The sequence below is a fragment of the Scyliorhinus canicula genome, chromosome 10 (genome assembly GCF_902713615.1).
Source record: "Scyliorhinus canicula chromosome 10, sScyCan1.1, whole genome shotgun sequence".
NCBI classification, from domain to species: domain Eukaryota; kingdom Metazoa; phylum Chordata; class Chondrichthyes; order Carcharhiniformes; family Scyliorhinidae; genus Scyliorhinus; species Scyliorhinus canicula.
This window is the reverse complement of record NC_052155.1, coordinates 188953559-188976246: the sequence shown is the minus strand read 5'-3', so window position 1 is coordinate 188976246 and position 22688 is coordinate 188953559. Positions and strand designations below refer to the sequence as shown.

General features: G+C 49.6%; 1 protein-coding gene across 2 annotated transcripts in view; it reads left to right on the top strand.

Moving 5' to 3' along the window:
* nudcd1 (NudC domain containing 1) overlaps positions 1-4918 on the top strand; it is a 111927-nt gene extending 107009 nt beyond the window's left edge. For both annotated transcript variants that reach the window (XM_038810369.1, XM_038810368.1), the window contains one exon: positions 3973-4918. In XM_038810369.1, the coding sequence (XP_038666297.1) occupies positions 3973-4271 (299 nt within the window). In that variant the 3' untranslated portion in view covers positions 4272-4918. The remainder of the gene's footprint in view (positions 1-3972) is intronic.
* The last annotated feature ends 17770 nt before the right edge of the window (positions 4919-22688 follow it).

Here is a 22688-nt window from a genome sequence, read left to right as displayed (position 1 = left end):
TCATTTGAAGCCTACTTGTGACAATAAGCAATTTTCATTTTTCATAAAATGGGTTATTTTTGTCTTATGGGTGTCGCAAGGAAAGATTAAGAATTACTTATAGAGTACTGTATTCTTTGGGGCAAAAGGGGAAATGCTGGAAAATCTCAGCAAGTTTGGCAGCATCTGTAGGGAGAGAAAAGAGCTAACGTTTCGAGTCCGATGACTCCTTGTCAAAGCTTTAAAAATGGATTGATAACCCCCCCCCCCAAAGATTCTTTCTCTCTGGGCCGTTGTTTCTGTTTGTTACCAACTTGTGCACTTTGACACTGAAGTGAGTCGGGGATGATTTTATACACAAGTCTACACTTCAATCAATATTAATACAAAAGTAAAATAAAACCATGACCGCCTTTAATTCTCTTCACCCTCCAGCTGATTTTCTTTCCAACATGTTGTCTTCTACCTCATGCTTCCCTGTCCTGTTTATAAATTTATTTTGTTTTCTTCTACCTTGTCTAATTATCCTATTTTTTCCCTTAAAAGTTTAGTTTTTAAACTTTTGTTTACCTTCTTGTTTCCTTTCCTGGTTCCTCCATGCATTTTGGAGATGGGAACAAGAGTTTATAAAACAGTCCTTAGCTAAAGTTTTAAGCTTCCAGCTCATCAAAGGCTCAGATGTGAAAGCTTGGTGTTGGCACAGCATACTTTTAACCACCTGACGTTTCTCCTGCTTGCTCCTTCATCTCAAAAATGTAACTATTTTAATTACTGCCCTTAGCTTAACAATTCTCTCATTTTAAATTTTTTTTTTAAATATCGTAACTCAAGCATCTCTCTCAGCTGAAATTGGCTTTGGTGTTTAAACTGTGGCCACACTTTGCTTTGTCAGGCTGGCAACAATATTTTGTTCTTTTCTATCCTGAATAACTTCAAACTTATTTGTATAGTTTACTGTCGCAGTAATTCAGCTAATTGTTCAGATGTTCTCCACACCTTTGGTTCCAATTTCTTCCATTGTATCTTTCTCCTCGCTGTTCTTGCGATCCTGTTCACCTCTTGTTGATTACGAACAACTTGCCTTCTTATAGCACCCTTAACATAGTAAAAAGTTCTGAAGCATTTCACATTCGTGTTATCGTACCACATTTCTGATGAGTGTAAGTGGGGCCCACCCTCGCCCGTGAGTCAAAAGGTTCCTCTCCAGCATTTGAGCATAAAAGTCAAGGTTGACAATCCCGTGCAGTACTGGAGGAGTGCTGCGCTGTCAAAGGTGACTGCTTTTGGGTGAGATATTAACCAAGGCTCGTGTGCCTGCTCAGATAGATGCAAAAGATCTTATGTCATTATTTCAAACAGGTGGAAGGGAGTTCTCCCGTGTCCTGTTCAACGTTTTATAATAATAAAATAAGGGTTTGGAAAACCGGAATCAATAAAACAGAAGAACAGGAGACAGAGAAGGGGTATGGAAAGAGATACACACAGCGGGAAAGATATGCCGACAGACTGGGAGCTCGAAATCAGTTGGGGATTATTTAATAATTTATTGTCACAAGTAGGCTTTCATTAATGCTGCAATGAAGTTACTGTGAAAAGCCCCTAGTCGCCACATTCCGGCGCCTGTTTGGGTACACAGAGGGAGAATTCAGAATGTCCAATTCACCTAACAGCACGTCTTTCGGGACTTGTGGGAGGAAACCGGAGCACCCGGAGGGAACAAAGGCAGCACTCACCAACAGTTTATCTGGTCACTACTGTATCACATTGTTGTTTGTCAGAGTGTCCTGTGTGTAAATTGGCTGCAGCATTTCAAACGTATTTCATCGATGGCAAAGCATTTTGAAACAGTGAAAAGCGCTATCTGTCTTTTTCTTCAAATTTCACACCAAGCCACATAAGGTGGTGTGTTAGGAAAATGCCTAAATCTTGGTCGTGACGTAGGTATTAAAGGAGGAAGAAAAGAGATGCAGAGGCTCAAGAGGAGGAATTCCGGAGTCCAGGGGCCAGGCAGCTGAAGTCACGGCTGCCAAAATTGGAATGATTAAAATTGGGAATGCTCAAGTGGCCAGAATTGGAACAGCGCAGAGATCGCAGAGAGTTGTAGCTCTGGAGGAGGCCACAGAGATTGCCCGGGGGGGGGGTCATGGAGGGATTTGTAAAACAGGATTAGAATTAGAAAATTTGGAATTAAACCAACTGGTGGAGCTGTAGAAAGCCTCTTCCGATTCTCTGTTGATGAAGTAAGTGTCGTCCTTTTAGTTACCACAAATGTTTTCAAAACACATGACTCCCTTCCATGGGATCTGATGGAAGATATGAAAACTGCTGCCATATTTTTCAGCATCTTCCAATACCTCTGACACAGTTCTGAATAAATTACAAGAGATGTTTATCTGATCTCGAGCCGCCAGTCTGCCGGTGTACCTTTATTTCTGCCTGCATCTCATTCCGTACATGACTCGCTTGTTCTCTCTGTCTCCACCCCTTCTACTTGGTTGAATCACACATGCCAGCATTGTGCCACTGCCTGTCACACCTGCCAGTCTGAATAATTTCAAGCATTCCAAGTCAGATTTAACCATGCACTGAACATCTGGGCCTTTACTGCCAGAGCTGCCAAGTGCAATTTCATTAATAAAAAACTGTTGACTGCTTTTTCTCCCCCTCCCCCCCCCCCCCCCCCCCCCCCCCCCCCCCCCCACCCGCTATCATAACTTTTGCGAATCCTGCTTCCCAGCCACTTCTGTCCCAATTGCATGTTGCTGGCCTGACTGAAACAAGGCTTGAGCTTTTTATCCTGTTTATTTTTCCACCTCAAACTGGAATCTTGATACCAGCAAGCTGGCTGAATGACTCCACTTCCTCCATGTCATATGATATTCTAATTGAAAACCCACATTCATCTCAAATGCCAAAGCAGCACCTATCAGCATTTGATGGTTTAACCCTTCAGCTATTGCTATTCTTGGCTATTTTATCTTCGGTGTGTTCAGTGGTGCTCTGGGAATTGAGATGTAAAAGTTGCTACCAGAAAGTTGGCCATCCTCTTTCACGCCGAACATTCTTTTATCACACAATGATTTCTAACTCAAAGCACAGCTGCCATATTTGTGCAGGATCTTCCAATATATCTGTCACATTTCTAAACAGGTCGCAAGAGAAGTTGGTCTGATACACGATCCCCATCTGATTTTGAGTCTGTCGGCGTATCTTTCCCGCTGCCTGTATCTCTTTCCATACCCCCTCTCTGTCTCCTGTCCTTCTGTTTTATTGATTCCGGTTTCCCAAACCCTTTCCTGATTTCTCCTAAATTGCGCACAAGCCTTTCCATATGTCATTCCTCCTCCGACATCCTTACTATGCTGAAAATCAGACATACCATGCAATCTGCTGCTTAATTCATCCTTTTCCAGAACCTTAAGATTGTGAAACTCCTTACTTTCTTCAGTCTCCCCTTCCCGATAGAAACCCAAGCTTAATGGCTGTTGCCTGTTTTCCATTGTTCGTTCTTGCTGCCTGCAATGTAGGCTGCTGTTCATCTTAGTTTCTTGAGTTAAAACATACACGGCAGCACGGTAGCATTGTGGATAGCATAATTGCTTCACAGCTCCAGGGTCCCAGGTTCAATTCCCGGCTTGGGTCACTGTGCGGAGTCTGCACATCCTCCCTGTGTGTGCATGGGTTTCCTCCGGGTGCTCCGGTTTCCTCCCACAGTCCAAAGATGTGCAGGTTAGGTGCATTGGCCATGATAAATTGCCCTTGGTGTCCAAAATTGCCCTTAGTGTTGGGTGGGGTTACTGGGTTATGGGGATAGGGTGGAGGTGTTGACCTTGGGTAGTGTGCTCTTTCCAAGGGCCGGTGCTGACTTGATGGGCCGAATGGCTTCCTTCTGCACTGTAAATTCTATGTAAAAACAATGACGACCTCCTGTATTTTAAATACAAAACTTACTACCCAGTATACTAATAAACTCAAAACTATTTCTTGTTCCAGGCTATGTTCAGGCATCTAAGCGTGAAAGGAAGTTTTCAACGTGCGCTCCAAACTGCTCCTATGCTGCTCTGTGTGAATGTTTCCGTCGAGTCTTCATTTACCGCCAACCCACGCCTGTTCAGACCGTCCTTTACAACCGGAAGGAAGCGAGGCATGTCGGGCAAATTGCCAAGCAGCAGGTTGCCAGCTTGGAAACCAATGATCCTGTGCTGGGTTTGCAAGCTACAAATGAGAGGCTGTTTGTTTTAACGACAAAGAACTTGTTTATAATTAAAGTAAATGTAGACAACGCTGAGTGAAAGCAAAGTAATAGTTTGGAGCATTTCAGGATGGCACGTAAAGCAGATTGTTACAGTTCTAGTTTAGGTTAGCCTCGGAGTTACAAAACACAAGGTGTTATCTGTTCATATAGCTCTCGCTAGCCCAGAATTATTACAGGTTTTTATTATTTAGAACAGATCTCTGCACAGATGTGGCAGATTGTGCCACATAAATGACACCACTTGGCGATGTATAATTAAAAATGGCATCACACTTTGGAATCCAAGCATAATATTTCAGTTTGTGTATCAAAAACTGTTTGTGAGACCCTGCTGTGTCAAAGCACAGCTTTCTCCCACCAATAAGCATGTGAAACGTAAGTAGATGCTGATCTGGACATTTGGTGTGCAGGCTTTACTCAGACCTGGAGCTCCTTGCCATAACCACACATGTCGAGAGCACCTCGATTCAGACACAGTGATTTGACGTAATGAGACCCAGGAACTGTCGACCTCCCTGTACACCAACCGAACACTTACAAACGGACAAACTGTCTGCACAGTTTTTACTGGTCGTGTATGTCCTGCTATACACATTAGTGGGTAGAATGGGATAGTGCTTCGACCGTACTCTGTGACAATGTTGTAAATCACACACAAATTAAACAAGACTGCTCACAATGCAATGCAGTGCAACTAGCTTTATTTAAACTGTAGTCACAGTGGGCAGCACAGTTGCTTCACAGCTCCAGGGTCCCAGGTTCGATTCCCGGCTTAGGTCACTGCCTGTGCGGAGTTCTCCCCGTGTCTGCGTGGGTTTCCTCCGGGTGCTCCGGTTTCCTCCCACAGCCCAAGGATGTGCAGGTTAGGTGGATTGGCCATGCTAAATTGCCCCTTAGTGTCCAAAAAGGGTGGGTGGGGTTGCCAGGTTACGGGAATAGGGTGGAGGTGTGGGTTTGGGTCGTGTGCTCTTCAAAAGGGCGGTGCAGACTTGATGGGCCGAATGGCCTCCTTCTGCACTGTATGATCATCACTGATTAGTACAAGCAGTAAGCCCCCCCCCCCCCCACCAGAGGAAATCAGAAGGATTTAAACCAAAGGCTGTTGAATGAATTGTTACAAAAGCAAAATGCTGCAGATTGGAACCTCTGAAATAAAAATGCTGCCGGCATGTGTGAAGAGAGGAACAAAGTGAACATTTCAGGTCAATGCTGACAGATTTGTTGCATCTTTCCAGCATTTTCTGTTTTTAATAATGATGTTTTATGTACTTCTTTTATGTTCGTGTCTCGGCACATCTTATTGAGGGGTGAGTTAGTGAGTAAAATATGGCTGTTCCTGCTCGAAATAGGAGTGCTGAAGACATATAATCTCTACAGTGCAGAAGGAGGCCGTTTGGCCCATCAAGTCTGCACCGACCCTCTGAAAAAGCACCCTATCTAGGGCCACTCACCCACAACCCTGTAACGCCACCTAACCTTTGGACACTTAAGAGACAATTTAGCATGGCCAATCCACCTAACCTGCACGTCTTTGGGCTGTGGGAGGAAACCGGAGCACCCGGAGGAAACCCACGCAGACACGGGAACATAAGAAATAGGAGCAGGAGTAGGCCATATGGCCCCTCGAGCCTGCTCCGCAAAAGAAGAACGTACAAACTACACACAGTTACCCAAGGCTGGAATTGAACCTGGGTCCCTGGTGCTGTTGGGTAATAGTGCTAACCACTGTGCTGCTGTGTCAGCACTGTAATCGGCAGCTTTGACATTGATGTTAATACTAATGGTTAATAACCAGTGCTTTATGGCCAATGGAAGCAAGTTTTAAATGTGGATGCTTTAGGTGGTGGGGAATGTACTCTCGACATTCTCAGTACATTACGTAGGTAAGCTAATACCCTATGAACAGAATGTAGTGCAATTTAATACATTATGAAGGTATCTAAATATTTAATGGCCCCAGTAAGAGTTTCAATTACTTCACATTGAATTTCTGCAAATTTACTCCGTTTTCACCTCAAAGCAAAGGTAGTATTTTGAACTCGATGTCCAGGCCTATCATTTGCCGCAATGTTAAGGGCGTGCTGCCTGGTTGGAATGATTGTCCTTTGCAGGAGAAGCTCTGATCTGCCTACTTCATTTCTTTAATTGGTGACTAAAGATTCCAGGCCACTAACTGAACAACCAGCCAAGAGTTCTCTGAAGCCCAGACTGAAATTTATCCTTCAATCAATATCTCCAAAATCAGATCACTGGCATTTTCATCTCATTGCTGATTTGTTCATGATCCTACCTGTGCAGCTATGTGCCAGCACGCTACACCTGGGATGGGGCGCTGTGCCAGCACGCTACACCCGGGATGGGGCCCTGTGCCAGCACGCTACACCCGGGATGGGGCGCTGTGCCAGCACGCTACACCCGGGATGGGGCGCTGTGCCAGCACGCTACACCTGGGATGGGGCGCTGTGCCAGCACGCTACACCCGGGATGGGGCCCTGTGCCAGCACGCTACACCCAGGGTAGGGCGATGTGCCAGCACGCTACACCTGGGGTGGGGCCCTGTGCCAGCACGCTACACCCAGGGTAGGGCGATGTGCCAGCACGCTACACCCGGGATGGGGCCCTGTGCCAGCACGCTACACCCGGGATGGGGCCCTGTGCCAGCACGCTACACCCAGGGTAGGGCGATGTGCCAGCACGCTACACCCAGGTTAGGGTGCTGTGCCAGCACGCTACACCCAGGTTAGGGCGCTGTGCCAGCACGCTACACCCAGGTTAGGGTGCTGTGCCAGCATGCTACACCCGGGGTAGGGCGATGTGCCAGCACGCTACACCTGGGATGGGGTCCTGTGCCAGCACGCTACACCCGGGGTAGGGCGCTGTGACAGCACGCTGCACCCGGGATAGGGCGCTGTGACAGCACGCTGCACCCGGGATAGGGCGCTGTGCCAGCACGCTACACCCGGGGTAGGGCGATGTGCCAGCACGCTACACCTGGGATGGGGTCCTGTGCCAGCACGCTACACCCGGGGTAGGGCGCTGTGCCAGCACGCTACACCCGGGATGGGGCGCTGTGCCAGCACGCTACACCCGGGATGGGGTCCTGTGCCAGCACGCTACACCTGGGATAGGGCGCTGTGCCAGCACGCTACACCCGGGATAGGGCGCTGTGCCAGCACGCTACACCTGGGATGGGGCGCTGTGGCAGCACGCTACACCTGGGATGGGGTCCTGTGCCAGCACGCTACACCTGGGATGGGGCCCTGTGCCAGCACGCTACACCTGGGATGGGGCGCTGTGGCAGCACGCTACACCCGGGGTAGGGCGCTGTGCCAGCACGCTACACCTGGGGTGGGGCGCTGTGCCAGCACGCTACACCTGGGATGGGGCGCTGTGCCAGCACGCTACACCCGGGGTAGGGCGCTGTGCCAGCACGCTACACCCGGGGTAGGGCGCTGTGCCAGCACGCTACACCCGGGATGGGGCGCTGTGCCAGCACGCTACACCCGGGGTGGGGCGCTGTGCCAGCACGCTACACCCGGGGTAGGGCGCTGTGCCAGCACGCTACACCCGGGATGGGGCGCTGTGCCAGCACGCTACACCCGGGATGGGGCCCTGTGCCAGCATGCTACACCCGGGATGGGGTCCTGTGCCAGCACGCTACACCCAGGTTAGGGTGCTGTGCCAGCACGCTACACCCGGGATGGGGCGCTGTGCCAGCACGCTACACCCGGGATGGGGCGATGTGCCAGCACGCTACACCCGGGATGGGGCCCTGTGCCAGCACGCTACACCCAGGATAGGGCGCTGTGCCAGCACGCTACACCCGGGGTAGGGCGATGTGCCAGCACGCTACACCCGGGATGGGGCGCTGTGCCAGCACGCTACACCTGGGATGGGGCGCTGTGCCAGCACGCTACACCTGGGATGGGGCGCTGTGCCAGCACGCTACACCCAGGATAGGGCGCTGTGCCAGCACGCTACACCCGGGATGGGGCCCTGTGCCAGCACGCTACACCCGGGGTAGGGCGCTGTGCCAGCACGCTACACCCGGGGTAGGGCGCTGTGCCAGCACGCTACACCCGGGATGGGGTCCTGTGCCAGCACGCTACACCCAGGATAGGGCGCTGTGCCAGCATGCTACACCCGGGATGGGGTCCTGTGCCAGCACGCTACACCCGGGATGGGGCCCTGTGCCAGCACGCTACACCCGGGGTAGGGCGCTGTGCCAGCACGCTACACCCGGGGTAGGGCGCTGTGCCAGCACGCTACACCCGGGATGGGGCGCTGTGCCAGCACGCTACACCCGGGATGGGGCCCTGTGCCAGCACGCTACACCCGGGATAGGGCGCTGTGCCAGCACGCTACACCCGGGATGGGGCCCTGTGCCAGCACGCTACACCCAGGATAGGGCGCTGTGCCAGCACGCTACACCCAGGGTAGGGCGCTGTGCCAGCACGCTACACCCGGGGTAGGGCGCTGTGCCAGCACGCTACACCCGGGATGGGCCGCTGTGACAGCACGCTACACCCGGGGTAGGGCGCTGTGCCAGCACGCTACACCCGGGATGGGGCGCTGTGACAGCACGCTACACCCGGGATGGGGCCCTGTGCCAGCACGCTACACCCGGGATGGGGCGCTGTGCCAGCACGCTACACCTGGGATGGGGCGCTGTGCCAGCACGCTGCACCCGGGATGGGGCACTGTGCCAGCACGCTACACCCGGGATGGGGCGCTGTGCCAGCACGCTACACCTGGGGTGGGGCGCTGTGGCAGCATGCTACACCTGGGATGGGGCGCTGTGACAGCACGCTACACCCGGGATAGGGCGCTGTGCCAGCACGCTACACCCGGGATGGGGCGCTGTGACAGCACGCTACACCCGGGATAGGGCGCTGTGACAGCACGCTACACCCGGGGTAGGGCGCTGTGCCAGCACGCTACACCCGGGATGGGGCGATGTGCCAGCACGCTACACCCGGGATAGGGCGCTGTGCCAGCACGCTACACCTGGGATGGGGCGCTGTGCCAGCACGCTACACCTGGGATGGGGCCCTGTGCCAGCACGCTACACCTGGGATGGGGCGCTGTGCCAGCACGCTACACCCAGGTTAGGGCGCTGTGCCAGCACGCTACACCCGGGATGGGGCGCTGTGCCAGCACGCTACACCCAGGTTAGGGTGCTGTGCCAGCACGCTACACCCGGGATGGGGCGCTGTGCCAGCACGCTACACCCGGGATAGGGCGCTGTGCCAGCACGCTACACCTGGGGTGGGGCGCTGTGGCAGCATGCTACACCTGGGATGGGGCCCTGTGCCAGCACGCTGCACCCGGGATGGGGCGCTGTGCCAGCACGCTACACCCGGGATGGGGCCCTGTGCCAGCACGCTGCACCCGGGATGGGGCGCTGTGCCAGCACGCTACACCCAGGTTAGGGTGCTGTGCCAGCACGCTACACCCGGGGTAGGGCGATGTGCCAGCACGCTACACCCGGGGTGGGGCGCTGTGCCAGCACGCTGCACCCGGGATGGGGCGCTGTGCCAGCACGCTACACCCGGGGTGGGGCGCTGTGCCAGCACGTTACACCTGGGATGGGGCCCTGTGCCAGCACGCTACACCCGGGATGGGGCGCTGTGCGAGCACGCTACACCTGGGGTGGGGCGCTGTGCCAGCACGCTGCACCCGGGATGGGGCCCTGTGCCAGCACGCTACACCCGGGGTAGGGCGATGTGCCAGCACGCTACACCTGGGGTGGGGCGCTGTGCCTGCACGCTACACCTGGGATGGGGCGCTGTGCCAGCACGCTACACCCGGGGTGGGGCGCTGTGCCTGCACGCTACACCCAGGGTAGGGCGATGTGCCTGCACGCTACACCTGGGATGGGGCGCTGTGCCAGCACGCTACACCCGGGATGGGGCCCTGTGCCAGCACGCTACACCCGGGATAGGGCGCTGTGCCTGCACGCTACACCCGGGATGGGGCGCTGTGCCAGCACGCTACACCCGGGATGGGGCCCTGTGCCAGCACGCTACACCCGGGATGGGGCGCTGTGCCAGCACGCTACACCCGGGATAGGGCGCTGTGCCAGCACGCTACACCTGGGGTGGGGCGCTGTGCCAGCACGCTACACCTGGGGTGGGGCGCTGTGCCAGCACGCTACACCCGGGTTGGGGTACTGAACTGAGACTGAAGCAAATTACTGCAGACACGAGTCTGAAAAACAGAAAATGGGGGACAATCTTAGCAGGTCTGCCAACTTTTGACAAAGACTCATTCAGACTCCAAACGCCAGCTCCCTTCTCTCTCCACAGAAGCTGCCACACCTGCTGAGATTGTCCAGCTTTCTGTTTTGTGTGGGCGCTGAACTAGCTGATTGTAACAATAATCTTTAATGTCACAAGTAGGCTTACATTAACACTGCAATGAAGTTACTGTGAACCCCTAGTCGCCACACTCCGGCTCCATGGAGGGAGAATTCAGAATGTCCAATTCACCTACCAGCACGTCTTTGGGGACTGCGGGGAGGAAACCGGAGCACCCAGAGGAAACCCACGCAGACACGGAGAGAACATGCAGACTCCACACAGATAGTGACCCAAGCCAGGAATCGAACCTGGGACCCTGGAGCTGTGAAGCAACAGTGCTAACCACTGTGCTGCCCTTTGTTGTACAATTCCTACTGGTTCACTAAGGTTCTTTCAGGAAGGAAATTCTCCATCCTCGGTCTGGGCTAAATATACGTCTCCAATCCATCATCACTGTGGTCGACTCTTAACTTTGCCCTCAAATGCCCAGCCACTCACTCGGCGTGGGCGAATGGGCAGCAAATGCCAGCCTAGTCAACAACGTTGGCATGTCCAGAATGAATCAAGTAGGGAATGTTGTCGGCATCGTTGCGGTTTCATTACAGACTCCGGCCTCAGAACATGGGCAACATCCAACCTCTAGTATTTTCAAAGTGAAATTGGTGAGGCAAAGACTGCCTTGACCTCCATTCATCCAAACCAGTTGGTTCTCTGCTCTGCCGAAACGTCAAAGCTAAGTTCTTCAATTTGAGATCACGTGGGCGTCTCCCCAAGGCCAGAAATGCCCGGAGATAACAGGAATGGTTTGGCACAGCTGAATCATTTGTACAATTCATCATTTTTTTGCTGGCTGGTGTTCCAGTCCACCTGCTCGCACATCTGCAGCTCTCTCTCCTGGGCTGATGTTTATTTATCATCGTGCGAGCTGCTTTTAATGAGTGGAAGCAGCTTTTGTCAGTCAGACCCCTGCATCAACTGCTCCAGATAGCATTCTTTGCATTACATCAAATCCAGTTATATCTGTGTCCAGAGCACTTAAAATTATGGACCATACCAGCTGATAAACTCAGTGCCCTGGCAGTCTTTTGGCTAAGGCCCAGACTGCAGTTATGTTGATAATCTATTATACTACTCGGCATTGGAGTAAAAATACTCGTTGAAAAATGGATGTCTAATTAAGGTGGACATACAAAAGGATCTCGGTGTCGATATTCAAAAATCTCTCCGGACCATCAATGCGGTAGTCACTATTAAATCCGATAAGTTGTTCAGGAGCAGCTACTTTATCCAGGGAATGGTCAGATTCGCCTATGTGATCTTAAATTGAAGAACTTGGCTTTGACATTTCAGCAGACAAGAGAACCAACTGGTTTAAATGAGTGGAGGTTAAGGCAGTCTTTGCCTCACCAATTTCATTTTTCTAACAACGCAAGAGGTTGGATGTGCCCAGGTTCTGAGGCTGGAGCCTGTAATAAAACTAATGATACTGACAACATTCCTTACTTGATTCATTCTGGCGATGCCAGGCCAGCATTCACTGCCCGTTCCTATTTGCCCAAACCGAGTGAGTGGCTGAGCCATTTCAGGGGAAAGTTAAGCCTCTACCTGCTGGTGACAGAGTACAAATGTGGCATGTTGGAGATATATAGTATAGATGCATGTCGGGGGGAAGCTGCATAAGTGCGTGACGGAGAGTGGAGTGGAAGTGTTTGGTGATAGGCTGAATTGGGGAAGGTTTCTGTGGAGTATGTCGACCAGTTGGTCTGTTTCTGTAAATTCTAGATAATACAGAGGGAAAATGTTTGGTTCATTGTACCTGTGCGGCTGATAGTTCTGATCCAATCTATTCGAAAACCCATATCTCTGCATCCATTCAAATACAGGGACAATTCATTTTTTAAAATTACATTCTCCTAACCTTACATGTGAAACTGCAGATGGATGCGAAGTGGTTTTGAGTGCACGTCAGTTTGATACTGGCATCGGATCAAGGCCTGTGATTAGCCTCGAGCAGATTGAAGAGTTGTAAAAGCAGTGCCAGGTGGTACTCCCACACCAGCTTTACAATTCCACCTGGCAACAGGCCACCTCTTCAACAATGCTGAGGCAGACAGTGGCATCTTCTGGGACCTTCAACCAGTTTTTGATTCATTGATCATTCCCTGCTCGGGGAATAGGTCTTTGCAAATGCTCCTTCCTGCACCTGTTGTGGTTTTCCTCTTTTCCACTAAAAATCGGAGGAGGCTCAGGCACAGACTGTAAGAGCTTCTTTAAATATACAAAACGGAAGAGGCAGAGGCCAAAGTGAATATAGCCCCCTTAGAGAATGAGACTGGGGAAATAATAATGGGGAACCAGGAAATGGCAGAGGTGATAAAACCAATACTTTGCATCAGTCTTCACAGTGGAACGCACTAATAACATTCCAACATTAATAATGAAGGGGTGGGGGCCGAGGGAGGAAATAAATCCAACAAGGCTCACTTGGGAAAAGGTACAAGGGAAACTAATAGTGCTAAAGACTGATATGTCCCCCTTGTCCTGATGGATTGCATCCCAGGGTTTTAAGGAAGTAATGGGAGGCATTTCTTCTCTTGGAGGGGAGTGAATCTCTGGAATTCTTTACTGCAGAGAGCTGCAGAGGCTGGGTCATTAAGTATGTTCAAGGCTCAGAGAGGCAGATTTTTAATTAGGGAATCAAGGATTCTGGGGTTAAGCCTTGACTACAGCTCTTCACACCCCACATCCTGTAAGGGCTCTATCCCATTCTCCCAGTTCATTCGCTTCCATTGCATCTGTTCCAATGATGCCACTTTCCAAAACGGTGCTGCTCACTTGTCTTCATTCTTCCTTAATCGCGGTTTCCTATCCACTGTGGTCGACAGGGCTCCAGCCGTGTCTGACCCACCTTCTGCACTCACCCCCTCTCCTCCCTCCCAGAACCAGGAGAGGTTCCCCTCCTCACCCCACCAGCCTCCGCATTCAAAGAATTATCCTCCGCCAGTTCCGCCAAATCCAGAATGATGCCACCACCAAACACACCTTCCCCTCACTCCCCCTGTCAGCATTCCGCAGTGACCATTCCCACGGAATACCCTGGTCCATTCCTCCAACACCTCGCCCTCTACACACGGCACCTTCCTATGCAATCGCAGAAGGTGTAACACCTGCCCCTTTACCTCCTCCCTGCTCAACATCCCAGAGCCTAAACACTCTTTTCAGATAAGGCAGAGCACCTCCGTCAATCTGGTCTGTTGCATTTGCTGCTCCCAGTGAGGTCTACTCTACACTGGAGAGACTAAACACAGACAGGGTGACCGCTTTGCAGAACATCCCCGGTCCGTCCATAAGCAGGACCCAGACCTTCCTGTCGCTGCCATTTCTTTTTTACATAAATTTAGGGTACCCAATTATTTTTTTCCAATTAAGGGGCAATTTAGCATGGCCAATCCACCTAACCTGCACATCTTTGGGTTGTGGGGGTGAAACCCACGTAGACACGGGGAGAATGTGCAAACTCCACACGGACAGTGACCCGGAGCCGGGAACGAACCTGCGTCTGAAGCGCCATGAGGCAGCAGTGCTAACCACTGCGCCACCGTGCTGCCCTTCGCTGCCATTTCAACTCCCCGTCCTGCTCTCACATCCACATGTCCGTCCTTGACCGGCTGTAATGTTCCAGTGAAGCCCAGCGCAGCCTTCCGGACTTAACACTGAGTTCAACAACTCAGACTGAACTCTCTCCTCCACCTTCAGCCCATTTTTATTTCTATCTATTTATTTTCAATTTTTTTCATTGATCTGTTTTTCTCTCGCCATTGTCCCCCTCCCCTCACCCCACGTGGGCCAAATGTTCCCTGTTCCTAGCTACTCTTTGACACACTGCTTACCTTTGTTCTGCCATTAACACATTCTGATCTCTTCATGTGCGACTATCAGCCCCCTTCTTGGCCTGAATCACCCCGATGTGACGAAAGCTCGTGATTCAAAATAAACTTGTTGGGCTTCAACCTGGTGTTGTAAGATTTCTTACTGTGCCCACCGCAGTCCGACGCCGGCATCTCCACATCATGACAGACTCAGAATGTTAACTCCCTTCTCTCTCCACAGATGCTGAGGGCGTCCAGTATTTTCTGTTTTTGTTTCCGATTCCAACTTCTATAAAAATCAAAGTCCTTTCCTTTTCAAAACCTGTCAAATTCTTTGAGGGTAAGTACCAAATAGCTTGATTCCCCGGCTAGAGAGACTACAACAAGGGACCATCATCTCAGGGTAGATCATGCCCTCAGGTGTTGAGTATGTTATGACTGAGATTGATCACTTCTCGGCCTTTTGGCTCAGATTAAGTGTCAGATTGAGCCCAAGATGCGGTGCGATGCCTGTTCTTGTCAGCTTGGATCTTGTATGTCTCTCTTTTGGAGACCATAAATTAGGTTCAATTTGAATTCAAATTGACTTTTGGAGCAAGCAATGAGCTGGAGGAAGGGCTTGCCCTTTCCACTCCGTGCATTGCCTTTGTAACTTGGAAGATGGGATGAAAAAAATGTTTTTAAACTGAGATTGGTAGATTTTTGAAGACGAACGGGATCGAGGGGGTTGGGGCGGGTCAGTGGAGGTGATGTTGATGATCAATCATAATAATATAATAATAATCGCTTATTGTCACAAGTAGGCTTCAGTGAAGTTACTGTGAAAAGCAACATGATCTTGTTGAATGACAGTGCAGGCTTGAGGGACCGAATGGCGCCTTACTGCTGCTGTCGTTTCAATATTCATCCCATAACTAACATTACTAATACAGATGATCCGACTATTTATCTCATCATTATTTGTGCAGCTTGCTGTGCACAAATTGGCTGCCACTTTTCCTACATTTACCACAGTAACGGCCTTTCAGAAAGCTCCTCTACGTAAAGAGCTTTGTGTTGCTCTGAGATTGTGATAGGTTTTAGGTGCAAGTTGATTGAGACATTTGCAAAGTTGCAAGAGGGTCTCGTTTTCTCATCTGATTGATTCACAATGTCCACCAGGTGATCTTTAATTATCAAGGGCTATGCTTTCTCTCCAATCTCATCCACCACACTTCCACAAGATAACAAACTTTCCTTCTGGTAAACTGCTTACACCCTGGCCCGTGGAGATAGCCGAATGCATGCGCGCAGCTTTCCAGATGAAATGTTAAACCGATGCCCCATCTGCTCACTGAAGTGGGTGTGGAATCTCCCACGGTACCTTGAAGAAGGGCAGGGAAGTTCCCACTTGGGTCCTCACCAATATTGATCCCACAACCAATATCGCAAAAACAAATGATCTGCTCAGTGCCACATTGCTGCTAATAGGATCTTGCTGTGTGCAAATTGACGAGCACATTTCCCACACCACAACAGTGACCATACTTCACGTTTACTGTAAAGTATTTAAGGACGTCTTGTTACAATGAAAAGAGCTATAGAAATGTAAGTAGTGTCTATACTGTGTTTGGCACTGTCAGTACAGGGTTTCGCTGCAGTGTGAAAGCTACAATTCTCAAAAAGCACAGTTCCAGTGACACCGAGACACAGGACAGGTAGATTCAGGTCAAGGCCCTGTTCAGTTTTATCAATGTGTTCAGCCCAGAAAGGGTAATGTTTCCGAATGCTTGCTCCTGGTGTAGAGCCCTGTCTCCTGGGCTCGCTCTGGCTTCAAATGAATGGGTGTAAAATTCTGGTGATATCTGGATTGGAGCTGCTGGCAAAGGATGTTTCAGCAGCAGGAGCAACCATCTGAAAAACACATTTCCAGCTATCTCTTTATTTTAGATTTCTACCCTCCTTTCCTGTCTCCTGTCCCAGAGTCACGCACCTTCCCTCCTTTCTGACCCATGAAGAAGGTCAACATTAGAAAATGGACCAACTTTAATTTTAAAGGGATTTTTTTTTTGCTGCAATTTTCGCTCCACCCTTGTCTCCAGGCGCAGGCGTAGATATAATCATCCTTAATGTTCTCAGATTACCTCTGAAGTTTGAAAGGTTGTGTGTTCTCTGTAGGTGCACTGAGCACACAGATTCCCTGCTCTGCTGCTTCATGACTTATGGACTCAAGTGTCCTATTTGTGCTTCACGATTGAGAAAACTCATTACATTGCCTGTTGCTTATTACTTTCTTGGTGCAATTTCATCAAATGAGATTGTTTCCTGATATAATATGTTGCTGTTTCAGGCATAGGGAAATTATTTGTGCCTGTTGAATCTACCTGAATTATCATCAAAAGCTGCTATTAAGTGAGTCACATGATTCTTAAATCCCAGTGTGTTGCCTGCTACATTACAGCTGACCAACCCCAGTAAAAACCACCAGTTCTTTCAGTACATTGCCTCTCTCCTAATAATTATTAGTAAAAGTAATTTACAAAGTGCCCCACAGAGTGGACAAAGCACCCCGCAGAGTGGACAGGGTAAACCATGAGGAAGGTAAGGATGGAGTGAGCAACACGACCACAAAGCAGGAGAAAGTTGCGGGGTCCTGGGGTGAGTTACATAGATACATGAAAGATAGGAGCAGGATGAGGCCTTTTGGCCCTTCAAGCCTGCTCTGCAATTCATCACAATCATGGCTGATCATCCAACTCAATAGCCTAATCCTGCTTTCTCCCCATAGCCTTTGATCCCATTCTCCCCAAGTGCTATATCCAGCCGCCTCTTGAATATATTCAGTTAAGCCTAACATATTGATGTGGGTGATCTGAAGGTGGTCTGTCAATCGAGGACTTATATTGGAGCCTCGTGACAGCAAAATAAGGGGGGGGGGGGGAATAATTTCACAACGAATAATGGAATTAAGATAAAAAAAATCAAGAAATTGCAACAAGTCACTTTGCCTATCAATCCTGTTCCAGCAGCACACAATATTTTATACACACAGAATGTTAAACCTTCTTTTGGCCTGTCCCGTTTTACTGGGGTGACATCACTATATTACGAAATGATCTGTTTGAGATGCTCGCAGGAAAGAAATTTCCCCGTACCTCGGCACACATGAAAATAAACAAATCCAATCCAATCTAATTAGTGCTGGTTGATCACCCCTCTCCCTGTCCTCCTGTCAGCTCATTGTCTTTCCAGTAACTCTACCCAGATGTGTGTGCACATGTTGGTGGAAATTAAATCATGTGTTCGCGTGCAGAATATTTCACCCCCAGTTAGAACAGTGTTGTGCCATCAGGCCATGCCATCCACATGGCCGAGAAGGACTCGAAACACACACAGTTCATGTTGATGAGGACTGGACCTTGCAGTGTGTGTTGAGGGCCTTCCCACAGATTGGGTATTGAGTATGTGTGTCTCCCAGAGGAGGCTATCCACCATAACTTGAATCATGATACACCAAGCATTAGGAATGTATGGGTCAAGCTTGGGAAACCAGATGGTCTTTCCCAGTCTGATGATTTGCACATTCATATCCTCAGGGCCTGGCCTGCAGGCGACAGAGTATCAGCGTAAAACCAAGTCCACCTTGAATTGGGGTGCATAGTTATCATTAGTTATTCATGCAACCATAAGCACATTACAACATCATTGCTGCTAAGGGAGCCTCCAATTAGAGTGCCACATATATCTGCAAATTCTGCCACATTAATCAAGCTCCTAACAGCAGCCATGTTCATGTCATTTGAGCATGGGCTTCAGCTGGACAGTGACCACGTGCATTGAAATAGCTGCTTTTCACACTTGCGTTACTCCATCAAAATGTTTTTGCTTGAAAGAGGAAGAGATATGTAATAGAGAGGTAGCTAACCCCTGCCTCACACCCTTCCTTGTACGACCTCCCTCTCCCCATCCCACAAATTGAGGTGCAGGGAGTGACATTGTGTGCATTGGCTTCTTTGATGAAATGGTACAGGGATCAGATGGGAGATTCCTGAAAGGTAAAATAAGGAAATTACAATTATATGGCTTTCCTAACCTGTGGATCTCTCCAATCACTTCACAGTCAGCGATGTATGTTTTGAGGTGTAGTCACTGTTGTAATGTCAAAATCATGGCAACCAATTCAGACAGCTGGCCCCTGTGAAGCTGGAGATTCTCAGCATATCCCCTTATCCCTCATGACAATGACCACATTATCATTTTTAAAAATTAATTTACGGGATGTGGGCGTCGCTGGTTAGGCCAGCATCTACTGCCCTTCTCTAGTTGCCCTTCAGAAGGTGGTGGTGAGCTGCCTTCTTGTATTGTGATTGGTAAGTAAAATCTTTGTTCCTTTCACTTATTAATTATTTGATAGTATAGTTTGTAGTCAGTTAAGGTAAAGGGTAAAAATGGCAGGAGATCCCAGACCCGTGTTATGCTCCTCGTGCTCAATGTGGGAGTTCAGGGACGCGGCCGATTAAACGAGAAATGAAAATTGCTTATTGTCACGAGTAGGCTTCAATGAAGTTACTGTGAAATGCCCCTAGTCGCCACATTCCGGCGCCTGTCCGGGGAGGCTGGTACGGGAATCGAACCATGCTGCTGGCCTGCTTGGTCTGCTTTAAAAGCCAGCGATTTAGCTGAGTGAGCTAAACCAGCCCCGATGCCCCTGACTCCTTCATTTGCGGGAAGTGTGTCCAGCTGCAGCTCCTGTTAGACCGCATGACGGCTCTGGAGCTGCGGATGGACTCACTTTGGAGCATCCACGATGCTGAGGAGGTCGTGGATAGCACGTTCAGTGAGTTGGTCACACCGCAGATTAGGATTGGTGAGGGAGACAGGGAATGGGTGACCAAAAGGCAGAGAAAGAGCAGGAAGGCAGTGCAGGTGCACCATGCGGTCATCTCCTTCCAAAACAGGTATACCATTTTGGATACTGTTGGGGGAGATGACTCACCAGGGGAAGGCAGTAGTAGCCAGGCTCATGGCACCGTGGCTGGCTCTGCTGCACAGAAGGGCGGGAGAAAGACTGGCAGGGCTATAGTCATAGGGCATTCAATTGTAAGGGGAGTAGACAGGCGTTTCTGTGGTCGAAAACGAGACTCCCGAATGGTATGTTGTCTCCCGGGTGCTCAGGTCAGGGATGTCTCCGATCGGCTGCAGGACATACTGAAGGGGGAGGGTGAACAGCCAGTTGTCGTGGTGCATATAGGCACCAACGATATAGGTTAAAAAAGGGATGAGGTCCTACAATCAGAATTTAGGGAGTTAGGAGATAAGTTCAATAGTAGGACCTCAAAGGTAGTAATCTCAGGATTGCTACCAGTGCCATGAAACAGTCAGAGTAGAAATTCAAGAATAGTCAGAATGAATACGTGGCTTGCGAGATGGTGCAGGTGGGAGGGGTTCAGATTTTTGGGACATTGGAACCGGTTCTGGGGGCGATGGGACCATTACAAACCGGATGGTCTACACCTGGGCAGGACTGGAACCAATGTCCTAGGGGGTGCTTTTGCTAACACTGTTGGGGAGGTTTTAAACTAATGTGGCAGGGGGATGGGAACCAGATTAGGAAGTTAGAGGTCAGTAAAGAAGCAGCAACTAAAGCCAGTAAGGTACGAGACAATAAACTCAATGTGACTAAGGGGAAGAGTAGACAGGGAAGAGATGATGAATGCAAAGGGGCAGGTGGTCTGAGGTGCATTTGTTTTAATGCGAGAAGTGTAGCAGGTAAGGCAGATGAATTTAGGGCTTGAATCAGTACCTGGGAATATGATGTTATTGGTATTACTGAGACTTGGTTGAGGGAAGGGCAAGACTGGCAACTAAATATCCCAGGGTATAGGTGCTTCAGGAGGGATAGAGAGGGAGGTAGAAGGGGTGGAGGAGCTGCAATACTCGTCAGAGATGATATCACAGCTGTGATTAAGGAGGGCACGATGGAGGATTCGAGCACTGAGGCAATATGGGTGAAGCTGAGAAATAGGAAGGGTGCAGTAACATTGTTGGGACTTTACTACAGACCTCCCAAAAGCGAGCATGAAGTAGAGGTACAAATATGCAGACAGATTATAGAAAAATGTAGGAGCAATAGGGCGGTTGTGATGGGAGATCTTAACTTCCCCAACATTGAATAGGATTCGTGTAGTGTTGGAGGCGTGGATGGAGCAGAGTTTGTAGGGAGTATCCAGGAGAGTTTTTTAGAGCAGTATGTAAATAGTCCAACTCGGGAAGGGGCCATACTGGACCTGGTATTGGGGAATGATCCCGGCCAGGTGGTTGATGTTTCAGTAGGTGATTACTTTGGGAATAGCGATCACAATTCTGTAAGTTTTAGAATACTCATGGACAAGGACAGGAGGGGTCCGAAAGGAAGAGTGCTAAATTGGGGAAAGGCAGAGTATAACATAATTCGGCAGGAGCTAGGGAATGTGGATTGGGAGCAGCTGTTTAAGGGTAAATCCACATTTGAAATGTGCGAGTCTTTTAAGGAAAGGTTGATTAGAGTGCAGGACAGACATGTTCCTGTGAAAATGAAAGATAGAAATGGCAAGATTAGGGAACCATGGATGACGGGTGAAATTGTGAGACTAGCTAAGGTGAAAAAGGAAGCATACATAGGATTGAGGCAACTCAAAACTGATGAAGCTTTGGAGGAATATCGGGAAAGTAGGACGAATCTCAAACGCGCAGTAAAGAGGGCTAAAAGGGGTCATGAAATATCTTTGGGATATTACTGAGGGAAGAGAGGGTTGAAATAGCTGGGGCCTTAACAGATATCTTTGCAGCATCCTTAAGCACGGGTGAGGTCCCGGAGGGCTGGAGAATTGCTAATGTTGTCCCTTTGTTTAAGAAGGGTAGCAGGGATAATCCAGGGAATTATAGACCTGTGACCTTGACTACAGTGGTAGGCAAACTGTTGGAGAAGATACTGAGGGATAGGATCTATTCACACCTTGAAGAAAATAGACTTATCAGTGATAGGCAGCATGGTTTGTGCAGGGAAGGTCATGTCTTACAAACCTAATAGAATTCTTTGAGGAAGTGACAAAGTTAATTGATGAGGGAAGGGCTGTAGATGTCATATACATGGACTTTAGTAAGGCGTTTGATAAGGTTTCCCATGGCAGGTTGATGGAAAAAGTGAAGTCGTATGGGGTTCAGGGTGTACTAGCTAGATGGATAAAGAACTGGCTGGGCAACAGGAGACAGAGAGTAGTGGTGGAAGGGAGTGTCTCAAAATGGAGAAGGGTGACTAGTGGTGTTCCACAGGGACCAGTGCTCGGACTACTGTTGTTTGTGTTCTGCATAAATGACCTGGAGGAAGGTATAAGTGGTCTGATTAACAAGTTTGCAGACGATACTAAGATTGGTGGAGTTGCAGATAGCGAGGAGGACTGTCAGAGAATACAACAAAATATAGATAGATTGGAGAATTGGGCAGAGAAATGGCAGATGGAGTTTAATCCAGGCAAATGCGAGGTGATGCATTTTGGAAGATCAAATTCAAGAGCGGACTATATGGTCAATGGAAGGGTCCTGGGGAAAATTGATGTACAGAGAGATCTGGGAGTTCAGGTCCATTGTACCCTGAAGGTGGCAACGCAGGTCGATTGAGTGGTCAAGAAGGCATACAGCATGCTTGCCTTCATTGGACGGGGTATTGAGTACAAGAGTCGGCAGGTCATGTTACAGTTGTATAGGACTTTGGTTAGGCCACATTTGGAATACTGCGTGCAGTTCTGGTCGCCACATTACCAGAAGGATGTGGATGCTTTGGAGAGGATGCAGAGGAGGTTCACCAGGATGTTGCCTGGTATGGAGGGTGCTAGCTATGAAGAAAGGTTGAGTAGATTAGGATTGTTTTCATTGGAAAGACAGAGGTTGAGGGGGGTCCTGATTGAGGTCTACAAAATTATGAGAGGTATGGACAGGGTGGATAGCAACAAGCTTTTCCCAAGAGTGGGGGTGTCAGTTACAAGGGGACGCGATTTCAAGGTGAGAGGGGGAAAGTTTAAGGGAGATGTGCGTGGAAAGTTTTTTACGCAGAGGGTGGTGGGTGCCTGGAACGCTTTACCAGCGGAGGTGGTAGAGCGGGCACGATAGCATCATTTAAGAAGCATCTAGACAGGTATATGAATGGGTGGGAACAGAGGGAAGTAGACCTTCGAAAATAGGAGACATGTTTAGATAAAGGATCTGGATCGGCGCAGGCTGGGAGGGCCGAAGGGCCTGTTCCTGTGCAGTAATTTTCTTTATTCTTTG